This window comes from Lonchura striata, chromosome 36, assembly GCF_050655825.1.
Source record: "Lonchura striata isolate lonStrDom1 chromosome 36, ASM5065582v1, whole genome shotgun sequence".
In the NCBI taxonomy this organism is placed as follows: Eukaryota; Metazoa; Chordata; class Aves; order Passeriformes; family Estrildidae; genus Lonchura; species Lonchura striata.
The window spans coordinates 7,698,456-7,720,000 of NC_140738.1; the positions used below are offsets into that span (position 1 = coordinate 7,698,456).

At 51.9% G+C, this 21,545-nt stretch overlaps 2 protein-coding genes across 2 annotated transcripts in view; both read right to left on the bottom strand.

Moving 5' to 3' along the window:
- The window catches only part of LOC144248867 (uncharacterized), a 770,489-nt gene extending 753,648 nt beyond the window's left edge, over positions 1 to 16,841 (bottom strand). Inside the window, exon 1 of the mRNA XM_085565446.1 lies at positions 15,967 to 16,841. Within this exon, the coding sequence (XP_085421572.1) occupies positions 15,967 to 16,666 (700 nt within the window). The 5' untranslated portion in view covers positions 16,667 to 16,841. The remainder of the gene's footprint in view (positions 1 to 15,966) is intronic.
- LOC144248450 (olfactory receptor 14J1-like) lies at positions 5,028 to 6,753 on the bottom strand. Its single transcript, XM_085565407.1, has 2 exons — positions 6,717 to 6,753; positions 5,028 to 6,356 (listed from the first exon to the last, which is right to left on the bottom strand). The coding sequence occupies exons 1-2, from the start codon at positions 6,751 to 6,753 to the stop codon at positions 5,473 to 5,475; spliced, it is 921 nt and encodes a 306-aa protein (XP_085421533.1). The 3' UTR covers positions 5,028 to 5,472.
- Positions 16,842 to 21,545: the final 4,704 nt, after the last annotated feature.

Sequence of the window (21,545 nt, forward strand, 5' to 3'; positions counted from 1 at the left end):
CATGGGAATAATTCAAGTCCTCAATTCTTCTGTGCTTAATTAGACAGATTTGAGAAATGTATACAAAGTGAATATACTATATCGAAAACAGGGCAGAGAGAATTGTTATTTTCCTGTTAATAGACTGATATCAGCAATGTTCAATTGATATTTAGCCCCAGCACCTTTTAACGCTGTCTGAACATATATGAAAATCAAGACCCTTCATGGCTGACAATCAATAACACTTTGTCCCTACCCCTCCCCACCATTTCCCTCATCCCACCCCTGGCACTCAGAGCAGCTGAGGAATGGAGTCACATCCAGGGGTGTCCCCAGGGCTCAGGACTGGGGCCAGGTCATTGAAATCTCTTTATTGCTGATCTGGACGAGGCCATCAAGGGCACCCTCAGTCAGTTCCAGGTGAGCCCAGGCTGGGTGGGAGTGTGGCTGTGCTGGAGGGCAGGAAGCTCTGCAGAGGGATCTGGACAGGCTGGAGCCATGGGCCCAGGACAATGGGATGAGGTTCACCAAGGCCAAGGGCCGGGTTCTGCCCTGGGCTCACAACCACCCCAAATCCCTGGCCATGCCCTGCCCCTGATCCCCACAGCCTGTCCTGTTCCCTTCATCCCTGCACTGCCAGGGACTTTCTGGGACAAGGGAGGTCTGCTCTGGGGATGGAGGGAGTTCCAAGTGCCACCACTGGAGTGGGAACCACAACTCATCAGGTTTGTGTCCTTTGGGGGTCAGGAACTGGTGAGACTCAGAGGCACAGAAAGTTTCTCTTCATGGCCAAAGGACCATAGCTGAACAGGACAGAATTTAATAACAATCACGCTCTTCCCTGAGCTATGTGCAGCATCCCAGCAGCATCTGATGAGTCCACCATCCACTAGTGACTTACATGCTAAAATTGATCTTAGACAGGAGTGTGGGCAAAACAGCTCAAACAATTCCTGATTTGCAAAGCTGTCAGTGGTGGATGGAGAAGGGAGGTCAGGCTGCTTTTGGTGTTGAGGAAATGCAGAAACCAGCCTGACTCATTTCATCTCCTCCTGCCCTGGCTGATCTCCCCTCTTTCTCCTTCCACCCATTGGCTTCTGTCGCCCACCAGGCCCCTGGTGAAGAGCCTGGCTCTGTGTTCTCCATCCCCTCCTCACTGGCACTGCCAGGCTGGGATAAGGAGCCCCTCAGCCTTCCCTGCTCCGGGCTGGACAAGCCCAGCTCCCTCAGCCTCTGCTCACAGCCCAAGGGCTCCAGCCCCACTTTGGAGGCCCTTCCCTAAGCCTGCTCCAGCTGCCAGGCATCTTTCCTGCCCTGGGGAACCCAACCCAGGACACAGGCACATGGATAATCCACATCCTTGATGTCCTGGTCACACAGCCCTGGCCCCTTTTCCCCATGTCATGCTCTGCGGTGGATCCTGTGGAACATCCTTTGATGGAGGCTGTGGCTCCAGGGGAACCGGGGGGATACCAGGGGACAGGGACCCCACTGGTCATGAACAGCATTGGACTTGTTGGGAGAAACTGTGAGGGGGAGCTGGGGTGGAGTGACCAACCCAGTGACCTCACAGAGCCCTCCTGGGATGTCACACAGACCCTCTGGGATGTCACAGCCTCTCTGAGATGTCACAACCCAATGTCTAATGTCACACAGCTGGTCTCTGATGTCACAGACAAACCTGTGATCCCAAAGTCTGTTCTGGGTTTTCAGATCCCTGTTCTGAGATGTCCCAAGGAATGGCCTATGATATCATAACCCCTTGATGGCCTCACATAAACCACTCTGTGATGTCATGGACCATTCTGTCATAGATCACCCATGTGATGTCATAGATCACTCTCTGACCTCATGTTACCAGATGATAAATTATCTCCACTAGGTGAGCTGACACCTGGAGCTTGTTCTCCAAACCCCAGGTCTATGGAAACCACACAATGCCCATTGTGGGAGAAGGGGAACTGGAAGTTCACCAGCCTCAGTGTCCTGCCAGCTCAGCCAGGCCCACAGGAACATTGGGGTCCACGACCACCAGAAACCACCAGGGAGACCTCCAGGACAGAAGAACACATGGGTAAAGGGGAGGGGAAATATGTTCATGATTTTGGGGAAATGATTATCAGATGTGTGTTTAGTCCGGGACAATCAATGAATATGTGTGCAAAATAGAGAATATGAACAGAAACTTTCCTGTACTCAGCATGCTTGGCTTTGGGAGGAGCTATCCCCCATGCATCCAGCTGAATAAAGAATGCTGCTTCTTAATGCTGCACTGGTGTTAAGGAGTTTTCTGTTTTACCCAATTTTTGGTAACACTCCACTCCCAAGGAAAGCTCTGTCTGCTGCTGCTCACAAACAGAGAAGGGCTGGTGGCAGATGTGGGGGTCGGAGGCTGCCTGGGGCACAGGGACCATGAAATAATCAAGTTTTCAATGATCTGTGAAAGAAGGAGGGGCAGCAACAAACTTCTACACTGGAATTAGGAAGGGCAGACTTTGGCCTATTTTGGATGCAGATTTGGGGAGTACCAAATCAGGTACTGATTTTTTTAATGGGAAACAGCCCTTAAAAACCAAGGGGTCCAGGGAGGATGGACACAGTTCAAGACAGTGATCTTAAGGGGGAAGGAGCAGCCTGTCCCAGTGTGGCAAAATATGAGCTGGTGTGGAAAATTACTGTCCTGGTTGCCCATGGAGCTTTTGTGGGAACTCAAGGGAAGGAAGAAGGTGCATTAACTTATGACAGAAGGTCAGGCAGCTTAGGAATTAAGAATGTTGTTAGGTCATGCAGGAAAATAAAGGAAAGAGGTAAAATCTCAATAAGAGATTAACCTGGCCACTTCTGTGAAAAATAATAAAAAGTGTGTCTATGAATAAATTCATAAGAAAACGTGGAATAAGGAGAACCTCTACCCTTTTTTGGATGCATTGGAAAATAGAGTAACTAAAGATAAGGAAAAGGTTGAGCTACTTAAGACCTTGTTTGTCTCAATTTTCAATATTAGGACAGGTTGTCCTCAGGACAAGAGTTCTCCTGAGCTGGTAGATGGGCACAGGGAGCAGAACAGGCCCCTGTAATCCAGGAGGAAGCAGCTGCTGACCTGCTGAGCCACTCAGATTCTCACAGGTGGATGGGATGGGATGGGATGGGATGGGATGGGATGGGATGGGATGGGATGGGATGGGATCCATCCTAGGGGGATGAGGGAGCTGGGGGATGAGCTCCCCAAGCTGCTCCCCACCATTTGCCATCAGTCCTGGCTCACCAGGGAGGTCCCAGAGCACTGGAGGTGCCAGTGTGAACCCATCCCCAGGAAGGGCTGGAAGGAGGATCTGGAGAGCTCCAGGCCTGTCAGCCTGACCTCGGTGCCCAGCAAGGTTATGGAACAGATCACCTTGAGAGCCACCACAGGGCACCCACAGGATGGCCGAGGGGTCAGAGCCAGCCAGCGTGGATTTAAGAGGGGCAGGTCCTGCCTGAGCAACCTGATCTCCTTTTATAACCAGGTGACCCACCTGTGGATGTGGGAAAGGCTGTGGATGTTTCCATGTGGACTTCAGCAGAGCCTTGGACACTGTCTGTGACAGCATTCCCTGGAAAAGCTGCAGCCCACGGCTTGGGCAGGTTCCCTCCTGGCTGGGAGATGGAAGAGCTGGCTGGAGGCTGAGCCCAGAGAGGGGTGGGGATGGTGCTGCACCCAGCTGGTGTCCAGTCCCTGGTGCTGTCCCCAGGGATCTGTGCTGGGCCCAGTCCTGTTTAACATCTTCACCGATGATCTGGGGAAGGGGATCGAGCCCACCATCCCCAAATTTGCAGGTGACACCAAGCTGGGTGTGAGTGTGGATCTGCTGGAGGGCAGGACAAGAAGACACAGCCTTCAGCTGCACCAGGGGAGGATTAGGCTGGACAAGAGGAAGAAGTTCTTCACAGAAAGGGTGAGTGGGAATTGGAATGGGCAGGCCAGGAGGGAGGTGGCAGAGTCACTGTCCCTCTCCAGTGGCACTCAGTGGCATGGTCTGGGTGACAAGGCGGTATTAGGGCATTGGTTGGACTTGGTGATCCCAAAGGTCTTTTCCAGCCTATTTGATTCTGTCATTCTGGGGTGATTGGGACACTCTGGGGCCACTGTGACCCTGCAGGGCCTCGTGGAACTAAGAGGACCATGGTGACACTGTGCAGCCCCATAGAACCAGGGCTCCATTGTGGTGCTCTGGGGCCCAATGGAACCAGGGAGTCCCTGTGACACTGGGTCCTGGTGGAACCACAGAGGCCATGGTGACACTGCGGGGCCTCATGTGACCGAGGGGTTTCACCACTGTGACACTGCCAAACCAAGGAGAGCATTGGGAGAGTCCAGGGCCCAGTGGAACCAAGGGGCCCTTCTGACACTGTGGGGCCTCATGGAACCCAGGGGACATTGTGACACTGCAGGACCTTGTGTAACCAAGGGGCCACTGTGACACTCTGGGGCCTCAGGGAATCTGGAAGGTCCTTGTGACACTGTGTGGCCTCGTGGAAACAAGGAGTCCATTGTGACACTGAGGGGACTTGTGGAAGCACAGAGAGCATTGTGACACTGTGGGACCTCATGAGACCATGGGGCCTCTGTGACACCATGGGGCCCCAAGGAACCAAGGGGCCACTGTGAAACTGCAGCACCAAGGAGAACATTGTGACACTGTGAAGCCCATGGAACCAAGGAGTCCATTGTCACATTTTGGGGTCCCGTGGAACCAAGGAGACCAGTGTGACAGTGCAGGGCCTGGTGTAACCAAAGGGACATTGTGACACTGAGGGGCCCCTTGGAACCAAGGACAATTTTGTATATGTTCAGAAAGTGGGATGTGAGTGTTGACCTGCAGGAGTGCAGGAGTACAGGAGGGCTCTGCACAGGGCCCTGGACAGGCTGGATCCATGGCCCAAATCCAACAAGGTGAGGTTTAACAAGTCCAAGTGCTGGGGCCTGCACTTTGGCCACAACAACCCCTGCAGCGCTACAGGCTGGGGACAGAGGGGCTGGACAGCAGCCAGGCAGAAAGGGACCTGCAGGGACTGATGGACAGCAGGCTGGAAATGAGCAAGCAGTGTGCCCAGGTGGCCAAGAAGGCCAATGGCTCCTGGCCTGGATCAGGAATGGTGTGGCCAGCAGGAGAAGGGCTGCTGTGCCAGCACTCATCTGCCCCAGCTCTGCACACAGACATTGCTGCTGCAGCTCCTGGGATGGCAAAAAAAAGGGGCATCTCTTCACAAAACTTTCCTGGGAGATTCTTTAGTTCCTTTAAAGCCACTGAGAACGCAGCCCCTCATTGACACACACTGTGGCCATGGGGAAGATGGATAGAATAAAATGGGAAATGGCACAAATGCTAATATGTAGTGTGGATAATATGAAAAAAAGTAAATCAAAGGAAAAAAATCCCTACAACTAAATGAACAAGAAATATCAAAGATTACTTTTATTACAATGATTTGCAGAAATTGGCCAGCAGTTTAATGTTCCTGAAGGCATCCAGTCATCAGTGTCCTCAGTGCAGCCTTGAGCTCCTGGTTCCTCAGGCTGTAGATGAGGGGGTTCAGGGCTGGAGGCACCACCGAGTACAGAACTGACAGGGCCAGATCCAGAGATGGGGAGGACATCGAGGGGGGCTTCAGGTAAGCAAACATTATAGTGCTGAAAAACAGGGAGACCACGGCCAGGTGAGGGAGGCAGGTGGAAAAGGCTTTGTGCCGTCCCTGCTCAGAGGGGATCCTCAGCACAGCCCTGAAGATCTGCACATAGGAGAAAACAATGAACACAAAACAACCAAGTGCCAAACAGATACTAACTGCAATGAGCCCAAGTTCCCTGACATAGGATTTGGAGCAGGAGAGCTTGAGGATCTGGGGGATTTCACAGAAGAACTGGCCGAGGGCATTGTCATGGCACAGGGGCAGGGAAAATGTATTGGCTGTGTGCACGAGAGCATTGAGAAAGGCACTGGCCCAGGCAGCTGCTGCCATGTGGGCACAAGCTCTGCTGCCCAGGAGGGTCCCGTAGTGCAGGGGTTTGCAGATGGACACGTAGCGGTCGTAGCACATGATGGTCAGGAGGGAAATCTCTGTTCCAAGGAAGAAGCTAATCAGAAAAAGCTGTGCAGCACATCCAGTGTAGGAGATGGTGCTGGTGTCCCAGAGGGAATTGTGCATGGCTTTGGGGACAGTGGTGCAGATGGAGCCCAGGTCGCTGAGGGCCAGGTTGAGCAGGAAGAAGAACATGGGCGTGTGCAGGTGGTGGCCGCAGGCTACGGCGCTGATGATGAGGCCGTTGCCCAGGAGGGCAGCCAGGGAGATGCCCAGGAAGAGGCAAAAGTGCAGGAGCTGCAGCTGCCGCGTGTCTGCCAGTGCCAGCAGGAGGAAGTGGCTGATGGAGCTGCTGTTGGACATTTGCTGTGGCTGCACATGGGCACCTGTTCATGGAGAAAGACAGGGACAAGTCAGGAGAGGCTGCTTGGAGCCAAACCTGGGCCATTCCCTGCAGCCTGTCCTGCTGGGACTCACCCACCCTTGTTCCTGCTCTGGGAAAACCTTCACCCAGGTCCCTGCCTGAGCTCCAGTTGTGCTGGCTGAGTGTGCCTGGAGCAGACAGGGCTGTGCGTGGGGGCTCTTGAGGAGCCATGCCAGCCTTGCTGCCCTCGGTTTGTGGCCATGGGGCAGAGGGACAAGGGTGGATATTCAGGATTTGTCAGGGGACTCACTTATAGTACAGAAAGTCTTGGTACCATCTGCACTCATACTTCTAAGGGAAATCTATGGCAGGAGTTGGTTTCAGGAATTGTTTTCCTACCCACATATCCTTGCTGGCTCTCTGAGGTCAGAAATCCCTGGCATTCCTGCTGCACTCAGAATTTGCCACAGAGAGATGTGAGAGGCAAAGGATTCCCTGTGGCTGAGGGAAGGTGAGGGGCTGGATGGGCTTGTTCCCCCAGCACTGCTCTGTCCAGCCCCCTCTGCTTCCCTGAGCATCTCCCTGGGCCTGGACATCCCCTCCTGAGAGGTGCCTTGTCCCTGCCAGTGCTCACAGAGCCCATCCCACCCTGTGTGCCCTCGGCCCGGCCCTACAGAAACCTGCCTGTGTGCAGGGCCCTGGCTGGGGCAGGCTCTGTGTGCAGCTGGGCAAGGGCAGCTCAGGAGAGCCCTGCTGGGCCCTGCAGAGGTGATGCTGCTGCTGCCCAGGGCTGAGGAGTGGCTGAAGGCCCTTTGGGAGGCTCCCAGCAGAGGCACTGACCACCCAAAGTCACAGTTCTGGAGTCTCTGTAAATGTTCTAACATTCCTTTGATGATCCTGTGTGTCCCTTTCAACTCAGAATGTTCTGTGATTCTGGGATTACAATTCCTGTTCTGCTTCTCTCATTCCCCTGTTGTCTATAATCAAAAGAGAAGAAAAGAACCCTTGCAACAGTGTTCGAACAGTAAAGTAAAAACCAGACATTTATTGGAAGCTTCCAGGTTTCCCAGTGTGGATGGGGCACACCTGGCTTCTGATTTCAACAATTTATTAAGATTTATTTATTAGGATATTTAACAGGAACATCCAATAGGAGACTCGGTTGCTCAGGTTACATACCCCTGGCTCAACACATTGGAGTAGGTCCAAAGGCTTCTTTGCTCAACTTTCCGTTGTGACTGTTCACATTGTGATTATTCTTCTTGTTGGTCTTCTTCCTGATAATAAGACTATATGGTATTTCAGCAATGTGTTTAGACAGTCAGCTTATTGTTCTAAAATATAAGAGACAGGTAGGAAACATGCTAGAGTAAGTTAAGGATTAGAATTACGTAAGTACATAATACTAATTTAATAAAGCTAATTAGGAGTTTAATAGAGTTAGGTAAGGATTATAGTTTTACAACTATATAATAGTAATTTACAGAAATGTGAATATATGAAAAATATATAAAAAGAAAAATGTTTTTGTCACCACGCCAACGTTTCCATCCTGCTCCAAGCAGGAAATTGAAAATAGTCTCAGGAAAGCTCCTGATCTTTACAGCAATCCCAGGCTTACCTTCTTTGGGAAGTCTCCTCCGGGGCTGTGCCCAGGCTGGTCTGGAGCTGGGAGCAGCCCTGCCCCAGCCAGCCCCTCTCAGCAGCAGCACCTGCCCTGCCCAGGGTGGCTCCTTCCCCCCACAGCTCCTGGCCAGTGCTGGGAGCAGCTCCAGGGCCGGCTGAGAGCTGTCCCTGGCAGGCAGCAGAGTCCCTGGCCCAGCACAGCGCCCTGGGCTGCAGGACCCTGCTCTGCAGGACAGCCCTGGGCACCCCTGGCTGCTCTGCACAGGAGATGAGCAGAGAATGCACTCACAGGATCTGTGGGCATTGGCATGTTCCAGCTTTAGGAGATCTCTCCAGGAGCTGCAGCTGCATTGTCCTGCAGCCAGAGGTTCCTGTGCCAAGGGCTGGCAGTGATTCTGCCCCAGGCACTTGTCAGCCCCTTCCCAGCCCTGACTGATTGAAGCTCTCTGTGCCTCTGTGCTGTGCCCGGGTGGCTGCAGGCAGTGCCCCAGCCCTGCTGGGCTGGCAGAAGAGCTGCTCAGCAAGAGAAATGTGCTTTTGAAGCTCTGCTTGGTTACCAGGATCACCCTCTGTGCCAGGAGCCCGGCCCAGCTCAGCAGCACAGACACAGCACAAGGACTTTAATGACCCTCTGGGGCTTTGTGCTCAGGCCCTGGACATCAGTCCCTGAGAGGGAGCTGTAGAAACCTCTCCAGAACTCCAAGTCATAATCCAACTCCAAAGTTTCTTGGACTTTTAATGGGTCCCACTGAGGGACACGACTGAGAAAGTGTCCCCAGGCCCCAGGCAGAGCAGAGAACTGGAGGCACTGATGCCAGGTGGGGACAAAGAGAAGCCAAGTCTTGGTGCCCTGGGGCACAGCAGGGTCTGTGCCACCAAGGGCTGTGAGGAGACACCTTGTCCTGAGGCCCTGGGGCCTCCTGGCACAGCCCCAGCCAGGCTGGGCACTGTCAGCCCCTGGTCCTGCCCTCAGCATCCCCCCCTAGCCCACATCCCAGTGGCCTCAAGGATCTGCTGGAAGGAGTCCCTGGGGAGCCTTGGTCAGGGATGGCCCTGGGGGCTCCTTCATGCTCCCAGGGACTGCAGGTTTTTCAAAGGACTTTGGGCTTTTGCTTTTGCCTTGGAGTCTCTGAGAGCTTTCTGCAATCATGGCCTCCAATTATCTGCTGTGATTAGTCCCTGGAGAGGCTTTGTCAGGAACAACATTCAGTGGGCTCATTAATGCTTCAAGGTATTTCACTTCTTTTAAGGTACTTGGTGTTTCCCTTTTGATATGGACTCTGTGAGAGGTTTGTGCAATCATGGCCCCAATTATCTGCTTTAATGAGTCCCTTGAGAGCTTTGTACTGACACTCAGTGTGGCTCATGAATACTTTAAGACTCTTAACTTTTGTAAGGTACTTTGGATTTTCCTTTCCACCTTGAGAGTTCTTTGTGCCATTTTCAGTATCTGAGAGGTTTTTGTGCCATTCTGGCCTCCAGTTCTCTCCTCCAATGACTCCATGAAGAGCGTTTGGTATAGATGGACCTTTGTGGTTCCCATTAATGCTTTAGACTCCAATTACTTCGGGGTTTTCCTCTGACTTTGACTCCTGGAAAGGTTTGTGCCATCTCCTCTCAGGCCCTGAGGTTCCAGGTCTCAGCTCCAAATGCACCACGGGGCTCATTAGGATCAAGCAAGTCCTGACAAACCATGAGTCTGCCTTGATTTCCCTCTGCTCTCATGCAGTTCATGAGGAAGTTTTCTGTAGTGGTTTTGGCTTGCCAATTTGAGATTTCTCAGCCAATGCATCAATTAGTGTGGTGAGTTCAGTGTTGGCTAATTACCAGTGCACTCACTAGAATATACTTACTCATTTCCTGCTGTGAGATAGGAGTAGGAGAAAAGCAAATGGGATGAAAACTTTAAAAGGGTATAAAGAAAAGTTTATTAACAGTAACTAAAAGAAAGAGTAGTAAGAATCATAACAAAACTTTCACAACACTTCCTCTCTCCATACAACTTTTTCTTTCTCTTTGAGAATATATGGACACAAAACCTAAAATTTTGAGTCAGTTTACCACTTCTAGAATTGTCTTTCTTCACTTCACCTTGGGAGAGGAGTCTCTCTTTCTTGCTATGGAGACTCCTCCATAAGAAAACAATTCTCTTGGGGCTCTCAATTTCCACGAATAGCAGCCACTTGGAAAAATGAAATTGTGAAATCCCTGCCATTTTTTCACAGCTTTTCCCACAGTTCTGTTTATGGGCCATGTCAACTTATGGGATATTAGCTTAAAGATGAGCTGTTTAAGACCAATATTTTCTTATTCTATGTCTGAAAACATCTTCATCTCTGGGAACAGAGGTCTTCTTCTCTCCCTGAGGGCACAGGGTCTCATCACTGTTCTCCCTTTCTCTGTTCAAACCTCTCATTGGATCACAGCTACTTCAACATTTGCTTACTTTAGCATGGAGGCCTTTGCTGAAACAAGTCATCTCCCCATAATTTCAATGCCTTATAGGGAAAAAGAGATTCTGATATATCAATGACATTCTTCTCCATAGCTTTAGCAGAGGATTCCAGCCCCAAGATCAAGGCATCTCCTCATCCCTCCCATCTGGGACTCAACTTCCTCTTCCCTGCCCTTGATGTGTCCATGTTGTTCCTCTGTGTGCCTGCCCTGTGTCCTTTTCTCTCACTGGAGGCAGGATGGCAGCACTGGAAGGGTCAATATCTGCCCGGGGCTGCATATTGTTCCATGAGCCCAGCTCAGCTCTGGGAAAGAGACCCAGCCAGGCTTTCTCATCTGTAACTTGTGTCTGCACAGAGGCGTCTGCAGCTTCCTTAGTGCTTTAACAGACTGTCAGCTCTCAAAGCTAATTACTGATTGGTTTTTGTCAGACACAGAGGAAACTGCTAGCAGCTTCTCTCAGGACATCACTTCTGTGATGCAAAACCACCACAGCAGCACAGAGCACAGAGCTCCTTTGTCCATATTAGTGGTCATGTGCCCAAGGCCTCAGAACCCCTCCTTGGGAGATCTCTGAGCCCTCTCCAAGGTGTTTTCAAATGAAAACATTCAGATCAGAGTCTAAGAAAATCACCAGAGGACAGGACCAGCCTGACCTGTCTGGCCTGGCTACTTCTGTCTGGGAGCAGTCCTTGGATATATGGAATCTGGGAGGTCACATTCTAATTTTAGCCATGGGCCTGGGAGAAGGAGGTCAGTTCTTTTCCATAGGAATGGAGGAACATAGTCCCAGTGTTCCAGAGGCAGACAAGAGGTGACCACCAGAGTCAAAGCCAGCCAGAGCTGGCAGGTTTTTTTCAGGGAGATACCCTTGCATACAGGAAATTTTTTAGGGAGAGTACCAATTCTGGCAATGGATATCTGAAAAGATGGAGAGTTATTCTCCGTACAAAGGAAAGCACAGAGCCCCAGTGCTCCAGGAGCTGATGAGAGGCAGCCCTTGACATCCCAGCATCAGCCAGACCTGTCAGGTGGCCCCTGGCAGGCCAAGCCAGCCAGACCTGGTCCATATTCCCTCAGTTCCATGGGGCCCCACAGTGTCCCAATGGTCCCTGGCTTCCAGGAGGCCCTGAGGTGTCACAATGCCCCCTTGGGGACACGAGCCCCTGAAGGGTCAGAATGGTCTCCATGGTTCCATCAGGCCCCACAGAGTCATAATGGTCTCTGGGTCCATGGAGCCCCGCGGTGTCACCATGGCCCCTTGGTTCCACGGGCTCCAGTGGTGCCACAATGATCCCCTTGGTTCCATGAGGTGCCCACAGTGTCACAGTGATCTCCATGGGAAGGGAAGAACCGAGCCCCAGTGTGGCAGGGGCAGCCACCAGAGGCCAAGGCCAGTGAGACTTGATGGTACTGGCAGATTTTGTCTGGGAGCAGCCCGTGGATATAGGTAATTTTAGAGGTGGAATCCCAATTTTAGACATGGACACTTGGAGGAGGATGGTTCTTTCCATAGGAAGGAAAGCATGGAACACCAGCGTTTAAGGGGCAGATGAAAGGCGGCCACCAGGGACCAAGGGCAGCCAGACCTCTCTGTTCTGGTAGCTTTTGTCTGAAAGCAACCTTTGGATATAGGGAATTTGGGAGTTGGAAGCCCAATTCCCGCAATTTCTGCATAGATAAGGACAATTCTTTTTTCCATAGGGAGGAAAGCACTGTTGTTTTCCGCCGCAGCAAAGGGCACAACAACTTCCCCAGGCCCCAGAGTCTCAGACCTCAGGCAGACACCAATGACCAACAGGGAAAGAATGGCAACAGGACAGGTCTTGCTTTAGAAAACTGAGGATTCTTCATTTTCCCAGGGACATACACAAGAAACAAGGTGGTAGGGTCAAGACTTTTATATTACAGGGTAGGGGTGGAGTTTAGGATCAAGGTCCAATATTAAGAGCAGGAGACTGCAAAGGGGTGGATCGAGGAGGACAATCAATGGAAAAACTACAGTGGGGACATTGCAGCACAATTTAAGCCAATAAGGGTACAGAAAAAGAAGAACATTCTGGGGCCATTCCTCATTTGATCAGATAGGGTGGAGTGTCTTTTCCCGGGCTTTCAGGGGCACACCTCACAGCGTGGAGGGGTGGAAACTTCTTTAAGTCACGCTCTCGCCAGATGCTGTGTCTGGGTAGAATTCCCACCTCATTGGGCAGGGGCACTCTACACCTTTGGTGCCATTATTTCTTTTCTGGCTGTTTTATACAATGAAATGAAACTCCAGCATCTGTGGAACCACCCTTCAATCCTTCCCAGGCTACTCCTGTTCTGTCCTCAGTCTGCACACAACTGAGCCCAGAGCCTGCAGCCTCTACGTGTTCGTTATGTGATGAAGCCTTCAAACCCCATCTTGGGAGATATTTGGGTCCTCCCCAAGATCTGTGAAAATGGAAAAATAGTTATCATAATTATTTTCTCCCAAGTCTAGCAGTGGTCAATATCTCTAAACTGAATGAGAGTGGATTTAAATTTGTTAGAAGGAGGAAATATTTTACAGTGATGAGAGTGTCACAAAATGGCAACTGTTTTTCCAGAGAATTGGATTTCCCATCCCAGGAATGCTCAAAAATCAGGGCATGTGTGCAACCTGACCCAGTGAAATCCCCTCCCCAAGGATGGAATTCCTGTTGTGTGGGTTCTCTGATGTGCTGGGTGCCCTCACAACACTTCTGGCCAGAACATCTGCTGAGGGCAGCCAGGCTGCTGCAGGGCAGTGACCTCACAGCCATCACCATGGCAGCCCTGTCCCCTGGGCCTGGCTCTCCCCTTTCCTCTGCCCCTGCCTTGTCTCTGCTGGCATGAAGAGTTTTGTTGATAATATCTTTTCCCCAAGGTGCTGGGCCAATGGCTTCCCCGTCAGGCTCCTGGAGCAGAAGTGGCTTTTCAGAGCGCAGCCAGAAATGAGCCCTGAGGCAGCAGCTCTGCAGCGCTGGCCACCAGGCCGGGTGCCAAGGGAGGCTTCTGGCCATGCCCTGCAAGCAGCTGCTGCTGCCAAGGTGCCTTTGGTGCCTCGAGCTGTCCCTGGCACAGCTCCCAGCACGGCACTCTGCCCTTGTGCCCGAGGCCTTCCCTGTGCTGGGGCTGGCCTGGGGCTGTTCCTGCAGCGGGACCTGTCCTGCTCCTGGCACAGGAAAGGCAGTTCTTGCTGGAGCAGGAGGCTCTGCCTGCAATGGGCTCAAACCACTCCAGCAAGGACCTCTTGACTTCAAAATTGCTTCCTAGAGCAGAATATCCTATAATTGTTATAGATTCTGGACTGTGGAGTAAATAACTCTAGTTAAGAGCTTATTGTCTAATCATTATCAGATTGTATTTATATAAATATATCTGGTATTACATCATTAATCCTGTATGAAACATTGCATTGACAAATTGTTCAATTCTACCTGTCCAATCATTTATACATAAACCTTTGACAAATTCTGGGGCCGGGATTGGATCCAGTCACTCCCAGTCTCTTCTCTTAGAAGGAATTGTAGAAGTCTGGGGGCCCTGCAGGGGTTTGAGGATCCATGGTGGCTGTTTGGTTTCATTTTTCCATCTCATGACTCAGCAGGAGTTTCTCCAATAATGAAATAAAGCTTTTGCCTGAAGCTCCCACTCTGCACATGACAGGAGTGTGTGTGACATCCCGGCTCTTTGGCAGCCTGGGGACTCCTGGGATGTCACTGTGGAGCCCCCGTGAGTGCCTGTGACAGATCAGTGCCTTTGCAGCCCAAGGTGCCCTGGGATGTCACCATGGAATGGCTGTGACTGCCTCTGACCACACGGCTCTTTGCCATCCCCAGAAACCCTTGGGAGGGCTCCATGGAGCCCCTGTCTCTGTGTGTGACATTGCAGCTCTTGAACAGACTGGAGACTCTTGGAAAGTCCCCATGGAACCCATCTGAGGTCCTGTAACAAATCTGATCCTTAGAAGGCAACCATCATCAGAAAACCCTGTTTCTATGGTCAGTATCCATGGCAACCATCCCCAGCCCCTGTTGCTATAGTCAGTTCCCATGGCAAACATCACCAGGAAGCCCTGTTGCTATGGTCAGTTTCCATGGCAACCATCCCCAGCCCCTGTTGCTATAGTCAGTTTCCATGGCAACCATCCCCAGCCCCTGTTGCTATGGTCAGTTTCTATGGCAAACATCCCCAGCTCCTGTTGCTATGGTCAGTTTCCATGGCAACCATCCCCAGCCCCTGTTGCTATGGTCAGTCCCTGGGCAGCTCCATGGAGACCCCATGCCAGGGGTGGTTGCCATGGACACCAGCTCAGGCCTGGAGCCAGAGCCCGTTGCCATGGCAACCATTGGCACTCCCATCCCCAGGGTCATGGATCCCAGAACCACAGAATTGGCTGAGCTGGGAGGGACCCATCAGGATCCTCGAGTCCAACTGCTGGCCCTGCACAGGACACCCCAACACTGCCAGCCTGGGCCTGGCAGCGCTGTCCAAACGCTGCTGGAGCTCAGAGAGCCCTGGAGCTGTGACCCTTCCCTGGGGAGCCTGGGCAGTGCCCCAGCAGCCTCTGGGCAAAAACCTTTTCCTGAGATCCAACCTCAGCCTGCCCCGACTCAGCTGCAGCCGCTCCCTCCACTCCTGTCCCTGGGCACCAGAGTGAAGAGGTTCCCTCAGCCCCAGCCAGGGACCCACTCCCAAGGCTGCTGCCATGGCCACCAGGGCTGGCACCAGCTGGGATGCTTGGTTTCCACAGGCCGGGGTTCAGGAATGGCATTTCTCAATTTCTTGCTCCCACTCAAACCCTGCAGGCACTCATTGCCCTCCCACCTTCCATTGAAGGAAAAAAGTGAAAGATCTCAGGCTGGGATAAGAACAATTTACTGGGAACAGCAACAAGATAAGGAACAAACAGAAACAGAAAAAATATTAACAACAGAAGGGATAAGATAAACTACTTACAGGGAAAACTACATCACCATCAATTGTATCTTTTTGGCCACGTGTTTCCTTCTGCATGGAAAGGACACCCTTTTCAGGTAAAGACAAAGAGAGAGAGTCCCTTTCCTGCCCCGGTAATGACCTGAGGTGGGAGTGAATGTAGTGACAGGGCCATGGCTAGACCCTCATTTTCTTCAATCCCATATCAGGCCATTAGTAGGGGCAAGAAAAGGGACAGGTGTCTTCCCAGCATGGATCACAGGGAACATGGATCACCAGGGCTCTTCCCAACAGGGTCCTCCAATGGTGGATGAAACTGGATCAGTGCACAAAGCTCTTCCTGCAGCTGGGGAATTTTCAGGCCTTCCCTTACCGGTGGCTCCGTTGGTGTTTGGTCAAGTGAGAGCTCTGGGTGAAGCTCTTCCCACGCTGGGGACACACGTAGGACCTCTCCCTGGTGTGGATGTGTCGGTGCCTGACAAGGTGGCAGTTGTGCTTGAAGCCCTTGCCACAGTCGGGGCAGAGGAAACGCCTCTCCTCGGTGTGAATCCGCTCATGCCGGAGGAGATGGGAGCTGGTCTGAAACCTCTTTCCACAAGTGGGGCACATGTAGGGCCTCTCCCCAGTGTGGATGCGCTGGTGTGTGACGAGGGTGGAGTTGTGTTTGAAGCCCTTCCTGCAGTCAGGGCAGCGGAAGGGCCTCTCATCCGTGTGAATCCGCTGATGTACAAGGAGATTGCAGCTATTGTGAAACCTCTTCTGACACTCGGGACACTCGTAGGGACTCTCCCCAGTGTGGATGCGTTGGTGGATGATGAGGTCGGAGCTCCGTCTGAAGCCCTTCCCACACTCCCCACACTTGTAGGGCCTCTCCCCAGTGTGGATGTGTAAGTGGCTGACAAGATGGGATTTGCAGCTGAAGCCCTTCCCACACTCCCCACACTCATAGGGCCATTCCCCGGTGTGGATCATCTGGTGTCGTTTCAGATTGTTGCTCTGCCTGAAGCTCTTCCCACACTCCAAACACTTGTAGGGCTTCTCCCCATCATGAAGCTTCTCAGGGACCACCAGCTCAGAGCTCTGGCTGAAGCTCTGCCCACCTTCCAGGCCCAGAGTGGGTCTTTCCTCCTCAGAGCATCCTGGGCTGGCCTTGCAGCCCTTCCTCCTCTGGGATCTCCAGGGCTTTTCCTCCCCGTTGGATTCCTGCGATGTGGAGTTGCTCAAAACAGCTTCTTCCATGAGGTTCTGCTGCAGGGATTTGTCTTTCCTGGTCTCCACGATCAGGTCTTGCTCTGGGGGAGGAAGGACAAGGAGTAGATGGGATTTGCCTCAGTGCCAGAGGGAAGGGCAAGGAGATCCCCCCAGTGCGTCCCCGGCAGGAGGGCACCGGCAGCGGGGCTGTCCTGCAGCTGGGGGCCAGGCTGGTCTGGGAGATGGAGCAGGAGAGAGGGGGAAAGGGGCACTGACTTCCTCCTCACCTGCCTTGGTGTCCCAGGGCATCTTCCTCTTCCTCACAACCTTCTTCTCCATCTGGCGAATATTTGGGTACGGGAAATCCTGTTTTGGGAGGAAAACAAGGGATGAGCACAGTGAGTTTTGTACTGGCTTCAAAGCAAACCAGGGAGAGAGTCTAAGCCAGAATGACAATTGAATAAGAAAATTAAGATCAAGGCAATGATACAGAAACACTGGCTTAATCTGACAGAGTCAGGATATAACCTGACACCCCGTTGCTCAGGGTGGTGGTAGCAGTCTGATGAAATGGTGGCTGCAGTCCGGCTGGAGTGATGAACGTGATTCTGTCAAAGCGGTGATCCTGTAGAAGGGTCTGGTCTTCCTCTGCAGGTCCAGTGGTGGTTATGGAGCTCTTGTCCTCTGGGAATCCAGTAGGCAAGGTGGTCGTGGTGTTGCAAGGGTGAGATTATATCCAGGTAGGAATGCTTGGTTCCTCCCCCTGGGCGGAGCATCCCACAATGGGATGATGTAATTTTATCAGTGCTGCAGTGACACTCAATGGCCCATTAACAGAAGATGGCCCCTGGAGGGCGTTATCAGGGCTGAGCCATGGAAGAGATAAAGAACACTGTCCCACCTGTTGATAACAGTTTATGGAGATGGGGACTGAAAACACTTTTGGTTACATCTGACACTGTAACCTGAAACAGTGAGGCAATCCCTGCTCGAGGTGGGGGGTGAACACCACCCCCCTTACCCAAACTGGCTCAGGTGTAAAACCCCCACCCTGGGAAGGCCACGCACACAGGTGACAATGTCACACTTGCCCCACCCCAGGGGAGACCTCTGTCCCTGTCACTCCCTTGCTCTCTCCCCTTTTCTCTTTCTTTGCATCTCTCTCTACCTCACATTTACTGTTCAATAAAATCCACTTTGGATTTGGTCTCCTTAGCACCTTAATTGGGGCAGAGGCATCTCTCTAACAATTTTATTATCCAGATTGCAACATTATTTTACACAGTGAGTTCAGGGCACTGTTGTCTGACCCCAGGTGCCTTTGACAACAGCATGTTTCTCTCCTCTGAGGAGTTTGTGGCTCTTTCTGGAGGATCTCTTGGAAGCTTGGATGCAGCTTCCTCTGAGTGACTTTTGGGAGAACTTACGAGGAAAATGGCTCTTGTGGGTGGCCAGTGTAAAGAAAATATTTTGTTTTCCTTCTTTGAAAATTCTGTTAAAATCACTGGAGGAAAGGGACCAAATGATACCAGCAAGACTGACAAGGATCATTCACCCCAAAGTGAGGAACACAAGGCTACTTAAATCCTACAAGAAGCCCAGCTCAAGTAGCTGGAGCTGTGCTGGAACTGATGAAATTTGGAATTGCCACAGAATTGCTTCTGTTGTTTGTCTATTCATGTTTGGGATTTATTTGTGTTTCCATCAGAAATGACTTGTGGAAAGAGCAAATCTTCCTCAAGGCATTTTATGGAGGGTTAACTTTGATTTCTGCTGAGTTGGTTTTGTCCAGTGTCCAGGGGATGCTCAAGGGGTCTCTGGTGTTTGTTTGGCCCTAATTTTCTTCTGATTTGTCTTTATCACTTAAAAACACCTGAAAAATTACTAAAAAGAGTATTGACCAGAGATGTCAGAAGTCCCACCATTTTAGAGGTATTTGAGGTGGAATTTACTGTTTGGGAACATATTCTGGAGGATTTGTGGGTTCTTGGGGGATATCTGGTAGTATTCTCCATATCTTTGCACTCCAAAACCCAAAGTGGATTTGTCTGTCACCTCAAAGTGACTCAATCCCACCTCAAAATGGCTGGTTCCCACCTCAGTCCCATGCTAAAATTGCTCAATTCCTCAGCCTCCAGGATGAGATGGGGTTGGAAGGTGATCGGGCAAAGTGAGATCCAAATTTGAGGTTGTGGGATCAGAATTGTGTGGGGCTGGGTGGTTGTGATTTATTTTCATAATAAATAAAACTATCAGAATTACTGATTTCTGTCCCATTCATTTTCTGTCAGTTCTGGTTTGCTTTTCAGAGTGCCGCCATCTCAGCTGATTTTGTTTGTGTCCTCCTGTCCCAGACTGAAAAGCAAGATGTGTTCCTTTTGCCATCTGTATGGCAGTTGTGCTGTGTTAAGTGGGCAGTTTTTCCTTATCTCTTCCACAATCAATCCTCCCTCAGGACAGACATTTGCTGATAATGGGCTATTGAATGTCACTGCATGACTGATAAGAAATGTGGAGAGTTTTGGAGATGAATGGCTTCGTGAGAAAGGACATGACTACGTGCAGTTAGTGAAGCAGTAGCTGAAAATTGCACAGTGCAGCAATAGCAGATGTAGCAATAATATCTTATGTCCTTGGGTAAGCTGGTTCCCAACAGTAGAATGGTCAGCAAAAAGATAAATGTAAGGGAAAACAAAGCAAGCTCAGAAAGCTCCAAAGGCGGGGTTGACCTGTTTTTAATACACCAATGATGAGCCTAAGTTTTGCAATATGCATGAGCTTCATTATAACGGGTATAAGTGTACATGTGTGCTTGGAATAAACTGAGACTTGTTGACATTATAGAATGGACTTGTCTCCCGTCACTATTTACACAAGGAACACATAAGAAAGGGGCAGGGTGAATGGGGGGAAGAAGGGAAAATTACAAACCCCCGCACTCCTCCTCGTCCTCATCCTCCATTAACTCGTCCTCCTACTCCTCCTCCTCCTCCTCCTCATCCTCGTCCTCCTTGTCCTCCTTGTCATCCTAGTCCTCCCCCTCCTCCTCCACCTCCTTGTCCTGCTCATCCTTATCCTCCTCCTCCTCAATGTCCCCCTACACATCCTCATTCTCATCCTCTTTATCCTCCTATTCCTCCTCCTCCTCCTCGTCTTCCTCGTCCTCCTCCTCCTTGTCCTCCTTGTCCTCCTCATCCTTGTCCTTTTCCTCATCCTTGTCCTCCTCCTCATCCTCCTCCTCCTTATCCTCCGCATCCTTATCCTCCTCATCCTCCTCATTGTCCACCTCATCCTCATTCTCCTCCTTCTCCTCCTCCTCATCTTCCTCCTGTTCCTCCTCCTCATCCTCCCGATCCTGCTCATCCTCATCCTCCTCGTCCTTCTCCTCCTGGTCCTCCTCATCCTTGTCCTCCTCCTCTTTATTCTCCTCCTTGTCCACCTCCTCCTCCTGTTCATCTTATTTCTCCTCCTCCTCCTCTTCCTCGTCCTCATTGTCCTCTGCATCTTCATACTTTTCCTCATCCTCATCCTTCTCCTCCTCGTCCTCGTCCTCATCCTTCTTCTCCTCCTCCTCCTCCTCGTTGTCCACCTCCTCCTCAACCTCATAATCCTCCATGTCCTGGTCCTCTCTCTTCCTCCTTCTATTCCTCCTCTTCATGCTTCTCTGCCTCCTCCTCTTCCTTGTTCTCCTCCTCCTCCCCATCTTCTTTATACTTGCCCTAGTCCTTGTCGTCCTCCTCCTCCTCTTCCTCCTCCTGCTCCTCCCCTTTCTCCTCCCCATCCTCATCCTCCTTGTCATTGTCCTCCTCCTCATCCTCCTCATCATCGTCGTTCTTCTCTTCCTCCTCCTCCTCCTCCAGGTCCTCCTCCTCGTCCTCCTCCTCGTCCTCCTCCTCATCCTCCTTGTCATCTGCATCTTCATCCTTTTCCTCAGCCTCATCCTTCTCCTCCTCGTCCTACACCTCCTTGTCATCGTCCTCCTCCTCCTCCTCGTCCTAGTCCTCCTCCTTGTCCTCCTCCTGGCCCTCCTCCTCGTCCTCATCGTCCTCCTCGTCGTCCTCGTAGTCCTACTCGTCCTCCTCGTCCTTCTCCTCGTCCTCCGCCTCGTCCTCCTTCTCGTCCTCGTCCTCGTCCTGGTCCTCGTCCTCCTCCTTCTTGCCCACATACTCCTCCTCGTCGTCCTCGTCCTCCTCCTCCTCCTCGTCCTTCTCCTCCTCCTCCTCGTCCTCGTCATCCTCCTCCTCGTCCTCATCCTCCTCCTCCTCCTCCTCCAAGTAAACTTAATCCACGTCCTCGTCCTCGTCCTCCCACTCCTCATCCTCCTCCTCATCCTCGTCCTCCCCCTCCTCGTCCTCATCCTCATCCTCGTCCTCCTCCTCTTCATCCTCATCCTCCTCCTCCCCATCCTCCTTGTCCTCGTCCTCCTCCTCCTCCTCGTCCTTCTCCTCCTCCTCCTCATCCTCGTCATCCTCCTCCTCCTCATCATCCTCCTCCTCCTCCTCCTCCTTCTCCTCCTCCTCCTCCTCGTGCTCCTCGTCCTCCTCCTCGTCCTCCTCCTCTTCCTCCTCCTCTTCCTCGTCCTCCTCCTCATCCTCCTCCTCCTCCTCCTCCTCCTCCTCGTCCTCCTCCTCCTCGTCCTCCTCCTCCTCCTCCTCCTCCTCCTCCTACTCCTCCTCCTCGTCCTCCTCGTCCTCGTCATCCTCCTCCTCGTCCTCGTCATCCTCCTCCTCGTCCTCGCCCTCCTCGTCCTCGTCCTCGTCCTCGTCCTCGTCCTCGTCCTCGTCCTCGTCCTCGTCCTCGTCCTCCTTGTCGTCCTCCTCCTCCTCCTCCTCGTCCTCATCCTCCTTTTCCTCCTCCTCGTCCTCTTCCTCCTCATCCTCGTGCTCCTCCTCCTCCTCCTCCTCCTCGTCTTCGTCCTCCTCCCCCT

Excerpts from the sequence above, each read along its gene's own strand:
- LOC144248450 (XM_085565407.1), bottom strand. The coding sequence starts at position 6,753 with ATGAGTGCAGATGGTACCAAGACTTTCTGTACTATAA. Across the intron at positions 6,357-6,716 it reads CAAGACTTTCTGTACTATAA|ACACGCGGCAGCTGCAGCTC; the intron begins GTGAGTCCCCTG and ends TGGCACTGGCAG.